The sequence below is a fragment of the Somniosus microcephalus genome, chromosome 4 (genome assembly GCF_052327205.1).
Source record: "Somniosus microcephalus isolate GS21.2 chromosome 4, FLI_Smic_1.0, whole genome shotgun sequence".
Lineage (NCBI taxonomy): Eukaryota > Metazoa > Chordata > Chondrichthyes > Squaliformes > Somniosidae > Somniosus > Somniosus microcephalus.
Window position 1 is genome coordinate 64,519,392 of NC_140990.1, and position 21,394 is coordinate 64,540,785.

Below are 21,394 nucleotides of genomic sequence, written 5' to 3' on the forward strand. Positions count from 1 at the left end.
ACTGAAGGTGCTGTGTGATGGTGGGGTTCGGCCCCAGTCACTGTCTGCCCTCCAGTACCTCACCGAGTGGTAATTCTGAGCTGTGAGCCTATACTGAAGGTGCTGTGTGATGGTGGGGTTCGGCCCCAGTCACTGTCTGCCCTCCAGTACCTTGCCAAGTGGTAATTCTGAGCTTGTGGGCCTATAGAGTGAGCTGCCAGCATTTCGACCATGGGGAGCAGCACAGCTGCCATCCCCGGCTGATTCTGTCTGGAAAAGTTGAGGTCAATGGTAGCACAGCAACAACAACGCGCATTTACATAGCACCTTTAACGTAGTAAAATATTCCAAGGTGGTTCGCAAGAGCGGAATCAGTCAAAAATTGACACAGAGCCAGAGAAGGAGACATTAGAACTGGTGACGAAAAGCTTGGTCAAAGATCTTAGGGCCTCGGCATCTGAAGGAATGGCTGCCAATGGTGGAGCAAAGGAAGTGGGGGTTGCACATGAGGCCAGAGTTGGAGGAACGCAGGGGTCTCTTGGGTTGTACAGCTGGAGGATCAGAATTTTAAAAGGCTGAAGCCACAAAATAGAAAGCAGTCCCCCCCCCTGCCACCCCCCAGTACAGAATGTGGCTCACTACTAACAGGAAGGATGTTACTTTATCTACTGTAGGTGCAGAGAGGTGAGTCATTGTCCTGGTGTCAGGCCATGGGCTCAGTTGGTAGCACCCTCGCCTCTGAGTCAGAAGGATTGTGGGTTAAAATCCCACTCCAGAGACTTGAACACAAAACATAGAAACATAGAAACATAGAAAAATAGGAGCAAGAGTGGACCTCGGCCCTCGAGCCTGCTCCACCATTCAATATGATCAAGGCTGATCCACTATCTCAATACCATATTCCCGTTCTCTCCCCTTCCCCCTTGATGCCTTTTGTGTCTAGAAATCTATCTCCTTCTTAAATATATTCAGTGACTTGGCCTCCACAGCCTTCTGTGGTAGAGAATCCCACAGGTTCACCACCTTCTGAGTGAAGAAATTTCTCCTCATCTCAGTCCTAAATGTCCTACCCCATATTCTGAGACTGTGACCCCTCGTTCTAGACCCCCTAGCCAGGGGAAACATCCTCCCAACATCCAGTCTGTCTAGCCTTGTCAGAATTTTATACGTTTTAATGAGATCCCCTCTCATTCTTCTAAACTCTAGTGAATGCAGGCCTAGTCGACCCAATCTCTCCTCATACGTCAGTCCTGCCATCCCAGGAATCAGTCTGGTGAACCTTCGCTGCACTCCCTCTGTGGCAAGTATATCCTTTCTTAGGTAAAAAGATCAAAACTGCACACAGTACTCCAGGTGTGGTCTCACCAAGGCCCTGTATAACTGTAGTAAGACATCCTTGCTCCTGTTCTCAAATCCTCTTGCAATGAAGGCCAACATACCATTTGCCTTCCTAACTGCTTGCTGCACCTGCATGTTTGCAAATCTAGGCTGACACTCCAGTGCAGTGTTGAGGGAGTACTGCACTGTCGGAGATGGCATCATTTAGATGAGATATTAAACCGAGCTCCCGTCTGCTCGTTTGGGTGGATGTAAAAGATCCCATGGCACTATTTTGAAGAAGAGCAGGAGAGTTATCCCCGGTGTCCTGGCCAATATTTATCCCTCAATCAACATCACAGAAACAGATTATCTGGTCATTATCATATTGCTGTTTGTGGGAGCTTGCTATGCGCAAACTTGCTGCCGCATTTCCGACATTACAACAGTGACTACACTTCAAAAAGTACTTCATTAACTGTAAAGCGCTTTGGGACGTCCGGTGGTCGAGAAAGGCGCTGTATAAATGCAAGTATTTCTTTCTCTAAATATCACAAACAGATGCACAATGAGGGGAAATCAATCTCTGTACCTTTAACTAACAGCGACATGGAGCGAGGGCAATGAATGAGCTTTAAACACCTGGTCCACTTAGCACTGAAGTGTCTGAAACTCAGAACCGGAACTCCAGGGAAACACAATACTGAACATGGCAGATGCTCTTACCCAGAGTGCCTCACACGGCTGAATACGGCCTATCTCCATCAGCAGGGGCGCAGTGCGCAGGCGCGGAAAGGGCTGGTCCCCGGAGAACGCCTTCCTGCGCGGAGCATGCGCGGTGCGGCTCCAGGACACTGAGCGGGGGCGAGCGCGGCCTCAGCAACACCGACTGCGCGTCTCAGGCCCCGAATCAGAGCGGTCGGGCCCGGCGGACGTGCGGCCAGGGCCCCGGCACCAGGAAACCCAGGGTGCAGCGCCTCCCCCAGACTCGGAGAAACCACAACTGGATCGACACAGCAGAGCCGCCAATCCAGAGCCGGCTTGTATCAGGGCGGGCGCTGGATGCGGAAGTCGCTCCCTGGCCGCCTGTGGAGGTCTTTTTGTTGCTTCAGTTTGAGCTGGAGTGGAGATGGAGGAGAAGCTGCTGGGTTTAACCCCCAGTACTTCTGAGCCCAGGAGGACCCAACAATTTCCAATGTGAGACTGTCAAGGGAGGTGGATTCTGGGGGAGATTAGGTTGTTAAACAGACACTGTCCCTACAATGTGAAAGAGTATTGTTTCAGGAACAAGTATTTCTGTACAGGCTTTTAATCCATTTTAAATCTACAGATTTTTTATTCATTCTTGGGGTGTGGGTGTCGCTAGCAAGGCCATTGTGTCCAAGGCAGGATGGTTTGTGACTTGGGGAACTTGGAGGTGATGGTGTTCCCATGCACCTTCTGCCTTTGCCCTTCTAGATGATGACGGTCTGGGGTTTGGGAGGTTCTGTCAAAGTGCGAGTCGAGTTGCAGATGTATAAAGTCTCTCTCCTTCGCCCCTCCCCCTGACGCCTCTCCTCACATAGAGGGCAGAGTTCTTGTGTAGGCCCAGGCCGGGTGGTGGGTTCCAGTGAACTAGTGAACCAGTGGGATTTTATGACAATCTGGCAGCTTTCATGGTCACTTTTTTCTAGTGCCAGCCCCACAAATTACCTGATTCATTAAGCTCAATTTCACAATCTGCCTCTTTTTGTGGGTTGTCTCTTACACTCCCTTTTTCCTGTTTTAAATTCATTTTACAGGCTATTGGAAGGGGAGGATTTGCATACGGGAAACTCAAACCAAACACCGGATCAAGATCTGACCGAGTCACTCGATTCATCAGGACCTGAATATCATCAGTCTTTGAATATGGAAGCAAAAAGCACCGTTCACAGTGGGGAGAAACCGTACAAGTGTTCTGTGTGTGGACGAGGCTTCAGCAGATCATCTGGCCTGTCGAGACACAAACGCATTCACACCGGGGAGAGGCCGTTCACCTGCCCTGAGTGTGGGAAAGGTTTCACTAATTCATCCCACCTCCTGAGACACCAGCGAGTTCACACTGGGGAGAGATCGTTCACTTGCTCCATGTGTGGGAAGGGATTCAATCAGTCATCAAACTTGCTGAGACACCAGCGAGTTCACACTGGGGAGAGGCCGTTCACCTGCTCTGTGTGTGGGAAGGAATTCAATCAGTCATCCAACCTACTGAATCACCAGCGAGTTCACTCTGATGAGAGACCTTTTAAATGTTCAGACTGTGGGAAGTGCTATAAAAGTTCCGGGGAACTAACATGCCATCAACGTGTTCACACTGGGGAGAGACCGTTCAGCTGCTCTCACTGCGGGACTGGGTTCAGGCGGTCATCTGAACTCACTGTACACCAGCGAGTTCACACTGGAGAGAGACCATTCACCTGCTCTGTCTGTGGGAAGAGATTCACTCAGTCATCCACCCTGCTGAAACACCAGCGAGTTCACACTGTGGAGAGGCCATTCACCTGCTTCGAGTGTGGGATAGGATTCATTCAGTCATCCGACCTTCAGACACATCAGCGAGTTCATACTGGGGAGAGGCCGTTCACCTGCTCTGAGTGTGGGACGTGTTTCACTCGTTCATCCCACCTGCTGACGCACCAGCTTGTTCACACTGATAAGAGACCTTTTAAATGTTCTGACTGTGAGAAGAGATTTAAAAGCAAAACGCATCTGCTGAGACACCAGAGAGTTCACACTGGGGTGAGGCCGTTCACCTGCCCTGAGTGTGGGAAGGGATTCACTCAGTCATCCACCCTACTGAATCACCAGCGAGTTCACACTGATGAGAGACCTTTTAAATGCTCGGACTGTGGGAAGTGCTATAAAAGTTCTGGGGAACTGACATGCCATCAACGCGTTCACACTGGGGGAGGCCGTTCAGGTGCTCTCACTGTGGGACTGGGTTCAGGCAATCATCTGAACTCACTGTACACCAGCGCACTCACACTGGGGAGAGGCCGTTCACCTGCTCTGTGTGTGGGAAGGGATTCACTTGGTCATCCAACCTGCTGACACACCAGCGAGTTCACAAGTGACTGCAGGGGTTGGATTCTGCTGTTGTTGCTGCTGTTAATTACATCCAGGACTGAACCATGTTCATTCTAACAGTTGGGGTTTGATTCTGTTGATGTTAATAACTCCTGTAACTGGGCTGGTGTTTAATATTCTGGATAGATGTCAAATAAATCAGCGTTTTAAACAGATTGCTGTAGATTTTTGTCTTTCACACCTGAGTGTTTAGCATCACCTGGCTGGAGCTCAGAAAGGACAATCTGGGGGAGGATCGTACGGCGGGAACAGAACTTCAGCCTGGACACAGTCCTTCAGGGCCACACTGAGAGGGGCAAACGGCACTTTGGGCTTTCTCGTCTCTCTTCACTGACAGCAAAGTCCCCGTGCGGGTTAATCTCGAGGTGTGTGAGAAACGTGTCCCAGCCGCTCTCTGCCATGGTTCAGAGCTCCTAGGCACAGAACAGAAGGATCCTTTAGGAATGTACACCAGTGCTTTTTTTTTAACGGCCTTATTAACCTGTGTCATTACTTTTAGTGATTTGTGTATCTGTATCCCTGGATCCCTCTGCTCCTCCAGCCCATTTAGACTCTTAGGGGAAAAATTCAGTGGCACCCCCTTTGGGTCGCTAACGTCGCCGGGCTAATTTTAGCGCTCCAAAAAGTTAGCGCCCCGTGCCGTAACTTCAGTGGTAGCGCCCCAAGCAGGAGGCGGGGTGCTACTGGAAGCGCTCCCCTCCCTTTTGAGGCGCTACCAGTGAATTTTGCGGCGCTTCGTGTAACAGCGCCACGCCCGTCGGCACACCTCCCTCCCTGATTAAAGGGGACCTCCCTCCCTGATTAAAGGGGAGGGGCCTAGCACTGCGCACACCGGGGCCCTGCTGGACCACCGGGGAGCGGGGTGTCAGATCAAGAGGAGCACCGGGCTGAGCGATCGTGGCCGACACCCCGAAGAAGGAAGGGGGCAGGTGCTGGCAGTCGGCCAAAATAAAAAGTTGGCGCCCGACACCTGCCCTTTAAGTGGCACCACCGTGGCTGCAAGAACGGCCCCTGACCCTGTCGGACATATTGTTTGGTGATAGGTCAGGGGTCGCAACCCAAGGTTGCAGCCAGAGTGCTGAGCATGGCGATGACGTAATTGTCGGCGGTGCAGTGCCGCGGGGCGCTACCGACTACCGCTGCCGCTAACCTCCCGCTGATTATCGCGGGAGGCGCAAAGCAACCCAATTTCTCCCCCTTGTCCAAGTAGTGTGTGGCCTCCTTATTCTTCCTACCAAAACACACCACCTCACACTGATCTATAGTGAAATTCATTAACACACCACCTCACACTGATCTATAGTGAAATTCATTAACACACCACCTCACACTGATCTATAGTGAAATTCATTCGCCAATTACATGCCCATTCTGAAATTTATTAATATCTTCTTGCATTTTGTCTTCCTCAGTATTGATTGTACTTCTGATTCCTGAGTCCAAATCATTTATGAACCACAGTGGTCCCAGCCCCAATCCCTGTGGAACACCACTTCCCACCTTTTGCCAGTCTGAGTAGCTACTCCCAGCCCCTACTCTCGGTTTTCTGTTCTGTAACCAGCTTGTTATCCATAAACAATATGTAAGATCGACAAGATGACCAAGGTCAGGCCGTGTGGAGTGAATCCCTCCGTGGCCTCGCCCCTCCCTATCTCTGTAATCTCTTTCAGCCCCACAACCCCCCAAGATATCTGCGCTCCTCTAATTCTGGCCTCTTGAGCATCTCCCATTTTAATCGCTCCACCATTGGCAGCCATGCCTTCAGTTGCCTGGGCCCTGAGCTCTGGAATTCCCTCCCTAAACCTCTCCATCTCTCTACCTCTCTCTCCTTCTTTAAGATGCTCCTTAAAACCTACCTCTTCGACCAAGCTTTTGGTCGTCTGCCCGAATATCTCCTTATGTGGCTCGGTGTCAAATTTTGTTTTATAACGATCCTGTGAAGAGCCTTGGGACGTTTTACTACATTAAAGGCGCTTTATAAATACAAGTGGTTGTTGTTGTTTACTGAAACTAATAATAAATTCCCCAGAGGGAAAAAAACTTGTACTTTTACTCCCAAATATTAGAAAGTTTTTTTTTTAATTCATTGATGGGATGTGGGCGTCGCTGGCTGGCTAGGCCTGCATTTAGTGCCCATCCCTAATTGCCCTTGAGAAGATGGTGGTGAGCCGCCTTCTTGAACCGCTGCAGTCCATATGGTGTAGGTACACCCACAATGCTGTTAGGAAGGGAGCTCCAGGATTTTGGCCCAGCGACAGTGAAGGAACGGTGATACAGGTCCAAGTCAGGATGGTGTGTGGCTTGGAGGGGAACTTGTAGGTGGTGATGTTCCCATGCGTCTGCTGCCCTTGTCCTAAGTGGTAGAGGTCGTGGGTTTGGAAGGTGCTGTTGAAGGAGCTTTGGCGAGTTGCTGCAGTGCATCTTGTAGATGGTACACACTGCAGCCACAGTGCGCCGGTGGTGGAGGGAGTGAATGTTGAAGGTGGTGGATGGAGTGCCAATCAAGCGAGCTGCTTTATCTTGAATGGTGTTGAGCTTCTTGAGTGTTGTTGGAGCTGCACTCATCCAGGCAAGTGGAGAGTATTCCATCACACTCCTGACTTGTGCCTTGTAGATGGTGGAAAGGCTTTGGGGAGTCTGGAGGTGAGACACTCGCCGCAGAATTCCCAGCCTCTGGCCTGCTCTTGTAGCCACAGTAGCTGGTCCAGTTCAGTTTCTGATCAATGGTAACCCCCAGGATGTTGATAGTGGAGGATTCAGCGATGGTAATGCCATTGAATGTCAAGGGGAGAAGGTTAGAGTCTCGCTTGTTGGAGATGGTCATTGCCTGGCACTTGTGTGGTGTGAATGTTACTTGCCACTTGTCAGCCCAAGTCTGAATGTTGTCCAGGTCTTGCTGCATATGGACACGGACTGCGTCAGTATCTGACGAGTCTCGAATGGTGCTGAACAGTGTGCAATCATCAGTGGACATCCCCACTTCTGACCTTATGATGGAGGGAAGGTCATTGATGAAACAGCTGAAGATGGTTGGGCCTAGGACATTACCCTGAGGAACTCCTGCAGTGATGCACAGGGTTTATCTGCTTTTATTGATGAATTTTAAAAGTCTGTATTAAAACCTGAGCCAGTGTGTTGTGAGACAAAGAGCCTTGTGTCCAATAAGGGGAATAAAGGCCCACAGCCTCCCCTGGCCCCGGGCCCTGAACAAGGGACTGGAGAAACTCGCTGCCCTGTGGATCAGACAATCAGCCAGCGCTAGTCCCGCCCTCGGGTTCCCCGGTTAGTTGGAGGACCCGCCGCCGGCTCACTCCTCCAGCCCCACCCCGCTCGCTCCCTATTGGTCGGAAGCTCCCGTCAATCAGGCCGTGGGCCCGGGTCACGTGTCCCTCACCGGGCGGAGCTGCAGGTCGGCGGGAGCGGGGTCGGGAGATTAATAAACTGTGGGTAGGCCGCGCCGCAGGGTTTATGAAGTTGGGGAACGGCCTCAGGTCCGAATGAGATCCCGCGGCCCGGTGTGTGTTCCACTGGACGGCAGCGGTGAGGCTGTTTCTTGGTGAAAGGCCCGGGTTAGGCGCCGCCATCTTCTCTCCTTCTTCTGAGGCGGTCCCTGGGACCGAGGATGTGAACGTCACTGGTAAGGCCAGCATTTATTTTTACTGTTTTAATAATGGAGCCTGGGGCCGCACTCGGGATGTGTGTAGCCCGCATCCCCCCAGGGTTTTTTTCTTTAATTTAAAATTTTAACATTTTTACAGTAAATGACATTTACAGAGCTCAGGTCTCGGCTCTCAGCTCAAAGTCACAAGCCCTCATTCCCTGCAAGGCAGGGGTCCCAGTCTCTTCAAGTTAATGATGTGATCTCCAAGCTTCCTGATCATCTCCACTTGTTCATCCAGATAGCGGGTCTCCAGGAATTCACACAGTTGAGGGTCGACGCTCCCAGTGGAGAGTTTGTGCAGATCCAGCAGACTCTGGTCGACATTCTTCTCCATCTGCAGGGCTCTCTGCATCGCCGAGCGGAGCCTCCCGCTCTCCCGACCGAACAAGTGGACTGTAAAGAAGCTTAAAAAAAACTAGATTAATTTTTAAAACTTATTAAATTAAAATCACATTGGCCGAGGTGATGATGCACTCCAGTCCCCGTGGCGCCCACCAGTCTCCCTAGTTGCCCTTGAGAAGGTGGTGGTGAGCTGCCTTCTTGAACCGCTGCAGTCCGTGTGGTGAAGGTGCTCCCACAGTGCTGTTAGGGAGGGAGTTCCAGGATTTTGACCCAGTGACAATGAAGGAATGACGATCTATGTCCAAGTCAGGATGGTGTGTGACTTGCAGTTGATGCTGTGCCCATGCACTTGCTGCCCTTTTCCTTCTAGGCGGTAGAAGTCACGGGACAGGTAGGGTGGCAGGTTCCCTTCCATAAGAACACAAGAATTAGGAGCAGGAGTGGACCATTCGGCCCCTCGAGCCTGCTCCGCCATTCAATAAGGTCATGGCTGATCTTCGACCTCAACTTGACTTTCCCGCTCGATCCCCATATACCTGAGGGATATTAGTGAACCAGTTGGGATTTTAATGACAATCCGGCAGCTTTCATTGTTACTTTTTTTCTGGTACCGGCCCCACAAATTCCCAGATTCATTGAGTTCAATTTCACAATCTGTCTTTGTGTTTTTGTGTGTTCTCTCTCATGCTCCCTTTTTCTTGTTTTATATTCATTTTACAGGGTATTAGAAGGGGAGGATTTGTAGACAGGATATTTAACTCAAACATCACGTCAAGACCTGACAGAGTCACTCAATTCATAGAAACATAGAAGATAGGAGCAGGAGTAGGCCATTCGGCCCTTCGAGCCTGCTCTGCCATTCAATGAGATCATGGCTGATCATTCATATTCAGTACCCTGTCCCTGCCTTCTCCCCATATCCCTTGATCCCTTTAGCCTTAAGAAATATATCCAACTCTTTCTTGAATATATTTAATGAACTGGCCTCCACCACCCTCTGTGGCAGAGAATTCCACAGGTTCACCACTCTCTGGGTGAAGAAATTCCTCCTCATTTCAGTCCTAAATGGCTTACCCCTTATCCTTAGACTATGACCCCTGGTTCTGGACTGCCCGGCCATCAGAAACATCCTTCCTGCATCTAGTCTGTCCAAGCCTGACAGAATTTTATAGGTTTCGATGAGATCCCCTCTCAATCTTCTAAACTCCAGTAAGTATAAGCCCAATCGACACAATCTCTCCTCATACGTCATTCCTGCCATCCCAGGTATCAGCCTGGTGAATCTTCGCTGAACTCCTTCCATGGCAAGAACGTCCTTCCTCAGGTAAGGCGACCAAAACTGCACACAATACTCAAGATGTGGTCTCACCAAGGCCCTGTACAACTGTAGCAAGACATCCTTGTTCCTGTACTCACACCCTCTTGCTACGAAGGCCAACATACCATTTGCCTTCTTAACCGCCTGCTGCACCTGCATGCTTACCTTCAGCAACTGGTGCACAAGAACACCCAGGTCTCTTTGCACTTCCTCTTCTCCCAATCTATTGCCATTCAAATAATAATCTGCCTTCCTGTTTTTGCCACCAAAGTGGATAACCTCACATTTATCCACATTCATCGGGACCTGAATATCATCAGACATAACATGAAAGCAAAAAGCACCGTTCACAGCGGGGAGAAATCGTACACGTGTTCTGTGTGTGGACGACGATTCAGTCGATCTTCTGGCCTATCGAAACACAAGCGCAGTCACACCAGGGAGAAACCGTGGAAATGTAGGGACTGTGGGAAAGGATTTGATGACCTGTATCAGCTGGAAACCCATCGGCACAGTCACACCGGGGAGAGACCGTTCACCTGCTCTGAGTGTGGGAATGGATTCACTCAGTCAAGTGACCTGCTGACACACCCGCAAATTCACACTGGGGAGAGGCTGTTCAGCTGCTCCGTGTGTGGAAAGGGACTCACTCAGTCATCCCAGCTACTGAGACACCAACTTGTTCACACAAACATGAGACCTTTTAAATGTTCTGACTGTGAGAAAAGCTTTAAAAGCAAAAGGGATCTGCTGACACACCAGCAAATTCATTCTGGGGAGAGGCCATTCACCTGCTCTGACTGTGCAAAAGGATTCACAAATTCAACCACCCTTCTGACACACCAGCGAGTTCACACTGGGGAGAGGCCATTCACCTGCTCAGTGTGGGAAGGGATTCAAAAATTCATCCCACCTACTGATACACCAGCGAGTTCACACCGGGGAGCGGGCGTTCACCTGCTCAGTGTGTGGGAAGGGATTCACTCAGAACTCCAGCTTGCTGACACACCAGCGAGTTTACACCGGGGAGAGGCTGTTCACCTGCTCAGTGTGTGGTAAGGGACTCACTCAGGACTGCAGCCTGCTGGCACACCAGCGAGTTCACTCTAGGGAGAGGCCATTCACCTGCTCAGTGTGTGGGAAGGGATTCACTCAGAGCTTCATCCTGCTGAGACACCAGCACACTCACACTGGGGAGAGGCCATTCACCTGTTCCGAGTGTCGGAAGGGATTCACTCGATCATACAACCTGCTGACACACCAGCAAGTTCACAAGTGACTGCAGGGGTTGGATTCTGCTGTTATTGCTGCTGTTAATCACATCCAGGACTGAACCATGTTCATTCTGACAGTTGGGTTCACTCCTGCTGTTGAACTCCACCACTGACCCTGCTGAAGGTTGTAGGCTCAGGGAGTGGGGCCTCCAGGAGTGGACGGTAAGAAAGCTGGGTTTCAGTATCCTGACAAATATATGGCGAGGAACCAGAGGAATCCTTACTAAGGAAATGACTGGGGTTTCACTGGCCAGCGTAGGTCTAGGGGTGAATGATGCCTGACTCCCTGAACTATCTTACATTGAACCCAGTTTGTTGAATCCGTGATTCTTAAAGTATGATGCTTTCCAATAACTAGACGGAGGCTGTAAATTAACAATCAACAGGTGTTTACTGGAGGAGGGTAGTCTAAAGACTAACAGTACAGAGGCATGCTCAAGGCTTATATACAGGTGTGGTCACTGCCGGTACTACAGTATACAGGAGTGGTAAAAGTAGTTCTCTCTTAAAGGTACATACACTACAATTCCTCCCCTTTTAGATTAACAGTACCCATAACATTCAAATAACAGTTAACACTTTAACACGCACATTAAACTGAAATAGTCCATTTATAGATTCAGTCTTTGGGGCGGCTTCCTGATCCTTTCTGGATAGCGCTTTTCCTGAGGTTCTTGTTCTTGGTGCAGAGGCGATTCTGGCTCCCTTTCGTCGGTTAGTTCATCAGTTTCCGCTGCTACTGTTTCTGGGGTAGATGCTACCGGTATGTCGGGTTCATCCCCAGGTACGCGAGACATGGGTTTGGTTTGTTCCTGTGACGCTAGGATCTGGTCGACGTGGCGTCTCACAATGTTCTCCCCGACATCCACTGTGTACATTAGTGGCCCCTGCCGTGTGCATATCGTTCCGGGTTGCCATTTCTCTGTTCGGTAGTCGCGGGCCAAGACTGGTTGTCCTACATTGAAGCTCCTTGTCGGCTTCTCATTAATGTGCTGGAATTGCTTATCCTCAACATTCCTTCGCACATTTGGTCTGAGCAAATCCAGACGAGATCTCAACCTTCGGTTAAAGAACATCATGGCCGGGGTCTGGTTGGTAACTGCATGTGTCGCATTTCTGTAGGCTAACAGGAAATTGCCCACCTTATGCTGTAGTGGAATTTCATCATCGCACATGGCCCTTATTGCCTTTTTAAAGGTTTGTACGAACCTCTCAGCCAATCCATTTGTGGCTGGATGATACGGGGCGGATGTGTAATGCCTTACCCCATTCCTTCTCATAAATTTCCGAAACTCTTCGGACACAAACTGTGGTCCATTATCAGAGCAAATCTGCTCTGGCAAGCTGTTCCTGGCAAATATGGTCCGTAGGACTGCAATCGTTTTCTCTGTAGTGGTGGAGGACATTTTGATCACCTTAGGCCATTTTGAGTGCGCATCCACTGCTATTAAGAACATTGAGTCCATGAATGGACCAATAAAATCAATATGCACCTGTTGCCATGGAGAGGAGGGCCACTCCCATGGGTGTAGAGGGGCATGTGGTGGTGCATTTTGGACCTTCTGTTGTCCTGAGCAGCTCTTTGTTAGGTCCTCGATTTGTTGATCGATCCCCGGCCACCACACATAAGCCCTAGCAAGGCTTTTCATTTTCACCCCTCCCAGATGGCCTTCGTGAAGCTCATTGAGCACTCTCTCCCTTAACTTGGGTGGAATTACCACTCGGGATCCACACATCACTGTCCCCTGGCATACTGACAGCTGTTCTCTTCTGGATGAGAATGCTGGCAACAGTGAGTCGCCATGTGTTGGCCATCCCTTCACCGTCAAATCATATACCCGAGACAGTGTCGGATCATTGCGGGTCTCCTTCTCTATATCCGCATTAGTTACTGGCAATCGCTCAATTATCGACGAATAAAATATTTCGATAGGGTCCACTGCTGGTGCTTCCTCCGCAGTGGGCAGTGGCAGGTGTGATAGCCCAACAGCATTTCCATGCTGTTTCGTGCCCTTATACTCTATTTCATATTGGTTCGCCCCTAGAAAAAGGGACCATCTTTGTAGCCGTTGTGCAGTCATCACCGGAACGCCCTTCTTTGGATTAAAGATGGAGACAAGTGGTTGGTGGTCAGTCAGCAAGGTGAACTTCTGCCCATGCAGATAGTGGTTGAATTTTTTTACTCCCCATACTAGGCTGAGGGCCTCCCTGTCAATCTGGGTGTAGTTGCGCTCGGCTGAGGTTAGTGACCGAGACGCAAAGGCTACTGGCCTCTCCAACCCGCCTGGGAATTTGTGCGACAGCACCGCTCCAATACCATAGGGTGATGCCTCACACGCCAACCGAATTGGTAGTGCTGGGTTGAAATGGGCCAACACCTCTTTTGATGTGATCAATTCTTTGCACTTCTGGAAAGCTCGTTTACATTCGTCATTCCACTTCCATGGTACCCCCGTTTGCAGTAGGGTGTTCAGTGGGTGTAGTACTGTAGACAAATTTGGTAAGAACTTATGGTAGTAGTTCACCAGCCCGAGGAACGACCTCAGTTGTGACACATTTTCTGGTGCTGGAGCCTTGACTACTCCCTCAATCTTTTCAGGGGACTTATGTAACCCCTCTTCATCAACAACGTGGCCACAATACGAGATCTGCTTCTGGAAAAACTCGCACTTGTGGCGATTAGCTCGTTGCCCATATTCCTTTAATCTAGTGAGCACCTGCTCCAGGTTGGCGAGGTGATCACTGTCATTTTCACCCATGACCAGGATGTCGTCCAAATAACACTGGGTCCCTGGAATCCCTTGCAGGACTTGATCCATTGCCCTTTGCCAAATAGCCGGAGCCGATGCTACCCCGAACACCAGCCAGTTGTATTGGTAGAGACCTTTATGAGTGTTGATCGTGAGGTTTTGTTTCGAGGCTTCTTCTACCTCCATTTGCAGGTATGCCTGGGCCAGATCAATCTTAGTGAAGCGTTTACCTCCAGATAGCGAGGTGAAAATATCCTCAATCCGTGGAAGTGGATATTGTACCATGTGAAGGACTGGGTTCACTGTCACCTTAAAATCCCCACAGATGCGGACCTTCTTTGGTTCCCCAGGCGTATTACTCAACGACCTCTTCATTACAGGAACGATGGGTGTAGCCCACTCGCTCCAGTCCACTTTGGACAGTACTCCTGAACGTTCCAACCCTTCCAGCTCTGCTTCGACGGCTGGTCAGATCGCATAAGGCACCGGTCTGGCCTTAAAAAACTTTGGGCTTGCATTTTCCTCTATTTTAATCGGCGCTGTTATGCCTTTTACTGTTCCGAGTCCCTCCTGGAACACTTCTTGTGCGTCAGTTATCATTTTTGACAGTCGTCCAGGTGTGACGTCGTCATCCTTTTTGGCCTCAACCTTCAGTGCCTGTATGGAATGCCAATCTAATTGTATCTTCCGGATCCATTCACGTCCTAGCAATGGTGGTCCTCCATCTGGCAATACATATAGGTCCATTTTGGGTATTTCCTGGCCTTTGTATATCACGTTCACCCTTATTTTTCCTTTGGGGTAGACTTTTTGCCCCGTGTACGTCTTCAAGACAATCTCTGTAGCTTTCAAGGGTATATGTGAGAACAGCCGCTTGTAGTCCCTTTGGTTTATGACTGTTAGGGCTGATCCTGTGTTCAATTCCATTTTCACTTGGACTCCGTCTATCTTGAGCGTGACCCAGATAGTCTGGTGATCCTCCATTTTGATTACCTTATGTAGTTTCAGACAACCCAGCTCCTTGCTTCCGGAGTCTGTATCACTTTTCTGTTCATCTGAACTACTGTCCATCACCTTATGTACCTTCTTGTACTTCTCCTGTGGAGATTTCTTGCTGCTGGTTTTCTTCCCTGACCTGCAGACTTTTGCTATGTGTCCTGCTTTTCCACACTGTCTGCACACTTGGTCCTTGAACCAACAATCCTTCTGGTCGTGTGTTGTTCTGCCGCAGCGATAACACTTCCCTGCTCCATATGACATTTCATTGGTGCCATATTCTTGCGGTCTCCGTTGTATCTCTGCAGCGCCCCGTGTGGCTGCTTCGTGTGATACTGCCATGCTGAAAGCCTTGTCCAGCGTAAGATGCTTTTCTGATAGAAGCCGTTTCTGGGTTCCTTCACTTTGAAGCCCACACACAAACTTGTCCCTTAATGTATCTGCTAGTCCCAATCCAAACTGGCAGTGTTTCGATAGCTTGCGCAGTTCCGTTAAGTACTCAGCATTACTTTCGTCTTTATGCTGGTTCCTTTTGTGGAACTTAAATCTTTCTGCAGTGGTGTGGGGTTTAAGTGGTCCTGTAGGATTTCCACTCTGCTTTCGAAATTCTTATCCACTGGCTTCTCTGGGGTTATTAGGTTTTGCAGTGAGCCATAAGTTTTTGCACCCATGGAATTTAACAAAACCAGTGCTTTCCTAGCATCTGGCACTTCATTCGCCTTGCAGTACACCTCAATGCGTTCCACATATGTTGCCCAATCTTCGACTTCATTGTCGAACGCAGTGATACTGCCACTCTTCGGGTGCTTTGTGCATTGAGTGGTGCTGGAGCTTTGCTAAGTGGGAGAAAAATCATTTAAGTGTATTTTGTGAATTTTAGTGTGTTAAGAAGTCAATTATTTGAAGTAAGTTTAATTTTTTAAGGGTTTTTTAAACTCTTGGGCAATTTAAACTGGAAGTAGAATCTGGGTATAAAAGGGGAGGGGCTAGTGCAGTGCATGGAGTGCTTTGTGCATTGAGTGGTGCTGGAGCTTTGCTAAGTGGGAGAGTTTGGATAAGTGGGAGGTGAGGGTATGTTTTTTGCGCTGTTTTGTTCCCCACTCCCAGGCTTGGACAGCACTGCAGAGGCGGAGCAGCGAAACGAGTCAACCAAACAGGCCCCACAGACAGTATTCAAGGAGGAGGTTGGTGATCAGCTGGTTGGTTGGTTTTCTTCCTTCTCTTCTCTTTTATACCTTTAAGTTGGTAAGTCCTTTGAATAGTGGTGTGACATTATCATCTATATCCGGGCAGGGTCTTCATAACTAATAATAAGAAATTTAATTAATTATATAGAATGGAGCAGGTGATGTGTTACTGTTGTGAGATGTGGGAGCCGGTGGTCCCCATTGAGGCTCACAGTGATTACATCTGCGACAAGTGTTTGCTGCTAGAGGAACTCAAGTTCCATGTTATGGAGCTTGAGACCGAGCTTCAGACACTGCGACACATCAGGGAGGGGGAGAAGTTCCTGGACTCTATGTTTCAGGAGATGGTCACACCTATGAAGTTAATTGCTGCAGATGTAGTCCGTGGTCAGGGACAGGACGGTGTGACTACGAGTGAGGAAGGTACAGGGATCCAGGATGTAGTGTTGAAGGAGACGCAGCCCTTGTTCTTGTCCAGCAGGATCGAGGTTCTTACTCCCTGTGAGGGTGGGAGCGGGGACTGCAGGGAGAATGAGCAACCTGGCCACAGCACCGTGGTACAGGGGGCCATTCAAGTGGAGGGAGTAAAAAGAAATGTTGTAGTGGTAGGGGATAGTATCATTAGGGGGATAGATAGGGTTCTCTGTAGTCAAGAGCGGGAGTCCCGAAGGCTATGTTGTCTGCCCGGTGCCAGGGTTAAGGACATCTCTTCTGGGCTGGAAAGAAACTTGGAGTGGGAGGGGGAGGATCCAGTTGTCGTGGTCCATGTTGGTACAAACGACGTAGATAGGACAAGGAAGATGGTTCTGTTAAAGGAGTATGAGCAGCTAGGAGTCAAATTAAAAAACAGAACCTCAAGGGTAATAATCTCTGGGTTATTACCTGAGCCATGAGCGAATATGGCTAGGATAAATAAAATTAAAGAGTTAAATGCGTGGCTCAAAGACTGGTGTGGGAGAAATGGGTTTTGCTTCTTGGGACACTGGCACCAGTACTGGGACAGGAGGGAGCTGTTCCATTGGGACGGACTTCACTTGGCCAGTGCTGGGACTAGAGTCCTGGTGAATCATATAACTAGGGCTGTAGAGAGGGCTTTAAACTAATTAGTGGGGGGGGAGGTTTCTAGAGAGCAAATAATAGAAATGACAACAGAGAAGGTCATAGACTTAGGTAGCAGTGGGGGAATTAAAAAACAGAATGTGTCAGGAAGGGACAGAAGGTATGGAGTAAAAAGTAAAGTACTAAAAAGGGAAAAAACAGGAACTAAGTGTTACAAAACATATTTGAAAGTTCTTTATCTGAATGCACGTAGCATTCGTAACAAAATGAATGAGTTAATGGCACAAATAACGACATATGGGTATGATCTTGTGGCCATTACAGAAACATGGCTGCAGGGTGACAATGCCTGGGAATTAAACATACCAGGTTATTTAACAATCAGGAAGGACAGGCAGGAAGGGAGAGGAGGTGGGGTGGCTATGTTAATAAAGGAAGGAATCACTATAATACAGAGAAATGATATTGGGTCAAAGGAGCAGGATAGTGAAACAGTTTGGGTGGAGATAAGGAATAATAAGGGGAAAAAAATACTAGTGGGCGTAGTCTATAGGCCTCCGAACAGTGGCAACTCTGTTGGACAAAGTATCAATCAGGAAATAGTTGAGGCTTGTAATAAGGGAACATCTATAATTATGGGGGATTTTAACTATCATATTAATTGGACAAATCAAATTGGGCAGGGCTGCCTTGAGGATGAGTTCATTGAGTGTATTAGGGATACCGGCGCTACTGAAGGGTCTTAGCGCCTGGAAAAGGGCGCTAACTGCCGTTTAGCGCCGCAATTCCGGCGCTGCGGCACCCGATGCGGTGCGGCAGGCTGGGGAAGTGCAGGCCTCCTCCTTCCGTTAAGGAGGAGCTGCCTGCACCCGGCCGCGGCCCGCGCAAATCTGTTTAAAAATGAACCCGGCACCTCGGACAAGTGCCGGGCTTGCATCTGTTCCGGGGGGGGGGGGGAGAAGTCCGGGGAGGGAGCTGCGGGCAGGCGGCCGGCGGGAAAGCGGCCGGCCGCCGCGGGGCCTTTAATGCGCCGGCGCAAACACATGTTGGACTCTGTTGCCAGAGTCTTAGTTGCGGCTGCCACGGGCGAGGCGGCCGCAACTGAATGTCGGCGCTGGGGCCCGTCGGCATGGCAACCGGGACGCGGCGCACACCGATGACGTCATCGGTGCCGGCGCAGCGCTACCGGTGCAATGCCGCTTTAGGGCCCCAGGGAATTTTTCAACTGGCCATAACTCTGGCGCTAGTCCTTCTAGCGCCTCAAAAGCGGCGCTAAGGCTAGTGAATTTCTAGGCCAGGGTGGATAAAGGGGAACCAGTGGACGTAGTGTATTTAGACTTCCAAAAGGCATTTGACAAGGTGCCACACAAAAGATTATTGCTCAAGATAAAAAATCACGGGAATGGGGGTAATATTCTGGCGTGGGTGGAGGATTGGCTCTCTAACAGAAAGCAGAGAGTTGGGATATATGGTTCGTTCTCAGATTGGCAACCAGTAACTAGTGGTGTTCCGCAGGGGTCGGTGCTGGGTCCCCAACTCTTTACAATCTATATTAACGATTTGGAGGAGGGGACCGAGTGTAACATATCAAAGTTTGCAGATGATACAAAGATGGGACGGAAAGTAGTGAGTGAGGAGGACATAAAAAACCTGCAAAGGGACATAGACAGGCTAAGTAAGTGGGCAGAGATTTGGCAGATGGAATACAGTACTGGAAAGTGTGAGGTTATGCACTTTGGCAGGAAAAATCATAGAGCAAGTTATTATCTTAATGGCAAGAAACTGGAAAGTACTGTAGTACAAAGGGATCTGGGGGTCCTGGTGCACGAAACTCAAAAAGTTAGTATGCAGGTGCAGCAAATGATCAAGAATGCCAATGGAATGTTGGCTTTTATTGCTAGGGGGATGGAATATAAAAACAGGGAGGTATTGCTGCAGTTGTACAAGGTATTGGTGAGACCGCACCTGGAATATTGCATACGGTTTTGGTGTCCATACTTAAGAAAAGACATACTTGCTCTTGAGTCAGTACAAAGAAGGTTCACTCGGTTAATCCCGGGGATGAGGGGGTGGTCATATGAGGAGAGGTTGAGTAGATTGGGACTCTACTCATTGGAGTTCAGAAGAATGAGAGGCGATCTTATTGAAACATATAAGATTGTGAAGGGGCTTGATCGGGTGGATGCGGTGAGGATGTTCCCAATGATGGGTGAAACTAGAACTAGGGGGCATAATCTTAAAATAAGGGGCTGCTCTTTCAAAACTGAGATGAGGAGAAACTTCTTCACTCAGAGGGTGGTAGGTTTGTGGAATTTGCTGCCCCAGAAAGCTGTGGAAGCTACATCATTAAATAAATTTAAAACAGAAATAGATAGTTTCCTAGAAGTAAAGGGAATTAAGGGTTACGGGGAACGGGCAGGAAATTGGACATGAGTCTAGGTTCGGAATGGTCATGGCCCTGTGGGTAGTGGAGCGGGCCCAGGGGCCGTGTAGCCTGGTTCTGCTCTTACTGTGTTCTAATTCTGTGTTAGATTTCAGGAGATGGTTTTATTCCTGTTCCTGGCTGGGGTGCAGATCGCCTTTACAGAAGGTAAGTACTGTAGAAAATATAGGGACAGAGTGATCTCCTGGAAGAATTTCAATCGCCTAGATGGGTCGGAGAGGAATTTCCCAGATTTTTTTCTCCCAAATTGGCCATTGGGTCTTTATCTGGTTTTTCGCCTCTCCCGGGAGATCACATGGGCTCAGGTGGATGCAGAGTGATAGAAGATTTGAGGTTAGGATCAGATCAGCCATGATCTTATTGAATGGTGGAGCAGGCTCGAGGGGCCGATTGGCCTACTCCTGCTCCTATTTCTTATGTTCTTATGTTTGGCATCCCTGGTTGTGATTAAACTGTCTAAAATGGCGTCTCCCGCGCTCTCCCTTCTTCTCCGCTGGCACAAAATGGCATCTCCCGCGCTTTCCTTTCTTCCCGCGCTCGCCCTTCTTCTCCGCTGCGGCTTCTAAAATGGCGTCTCCCGCACTCTCCCTTCTTCTCCGTGGCTCAATGGCATCTCCCACGCTTCCTTTCTTTCCCCCGCGGACGCTGTTCAGCCCTTGAGCCCTGGCTGCGCTCTGCGCGTTCTCCTGTGCGCCTCTCTCATTGCCGCCGCTCGGTCCTGAACCCCGGCTGTGCTTTACCCTCTCTCTCTTTTTGTTTTCCGTCGACGCCGCTCGGTCTTCAACCCCCGGCTGCGCCCTGTGCGCTTCACCCTCTCTCTTACCCCGTCGATGCTGCTCGGCCTTTTCTGTGCCGTCGGTCGGCTCCAGCTGCCGCTGTCCGGGAAGGGTCTGCGCTGTACCTGTTGCCAGTCTGTTGCTGGATCGTCGTGGCTGGAGAAACAAGCCCAGCTCTCAACTGCCTCCCCTGCGATGTTCACTCTCTGCCGGATGACTGGGCGGTTGCTCGTGGTCGACGCCCGTGCTTCTGGCCTCAACTTTCTTCCACCGTCCTCCCGGAGCGAATCCTTGAAAGGAAATGCAGAGTTGCAGGTAGATTCGAATCGACCTCGTCGCCACTGTTGAATCCGTGATTCTTAAAGTATGATGCTTTCCAATAACTAGACGGAGGCTGTAAATTAACAATCAACAGGTGTTTACTGGAGGAGGGTAGTCTAAAGACTAACAGTACAGAGTCATGCTCAAGGCTTATATACAGGTGTGGTCACTGCCGGTACTACAGTATACAGGAGCTGTAAAAGTAGTTCTCTCTTAAAGGTACATACACTACACAGTTGAGATCAAGAGGAATTCAGTTTACAGGAGAACAGAGAGAAATATCACCCACAATTGAGGGAGACAAAACATAGAAACATAGAAGATAGGAGCAGGAGTAGGCCATTCGGCCGCTCGAGCCTGCTCCGCCATTCAATGAGATAATGGCTGATCGTCCAAATTCAGTACCCGGTCCCTGCTTTCTCTCCATGCCCCTTGATTCCTTTAGCCTTAAGAAATATATCCAACTCCTTCTTGAATATATTTAATGAATTGGCCTCTACTGCCTTCTGTGGTAGAGAATTCCACAGGTTCACCACTCTCTGGGTGAAGAAATTCCTCCTCATCTCTGTCCTAAATGGCTTACCCCTTATCCTTAGACTGTGACCCCTGGTTCTGGACTCCCCGACCATCGGGAACATCCTTCCAGCATCTAGTCTGTCTAGTCCTGTTAGAATTAAATAAGTTTCGAAGAGATCCCCTCTCATTCTTCTAAACTCCAGTGAGTACAAGCCCAATCGACCCAATCTCTCCTTATACGTCATTCCTGCCATCCCAGGTATCAGCCTGGTGAATCTTCGCTGCACTCCCTCAATGGCAAGAACATCTTTCCTCAGATAAGGCGACCAAAACTGCACACAATACTC

The 21,394-nt window shown here is 49.4% G+C and overlaps 1 protein-coding gene across 1 annotated transcript in view; it reads left to right on the forward strand.

Moving 5' to 3' along the window:
• The window catches only part of LOC147119071 (uncharacterized), a 55,959-nt gene that overhangs the window by 31,966 nt on the left and 2,599 nt on the right, over positions 1-21,394 (forward strand). The window contains 3 exon segments of the mRNA XM_085984023.1: positions 3,002-4,222; positions 4,225-4,385; positions 10,221-10,591. Coding sequence (XP_085840149.1) covers positions 3,002-4,222; positions 4,225-4,385; positions 10,221-10,591 — 1,753 coding nt within the window.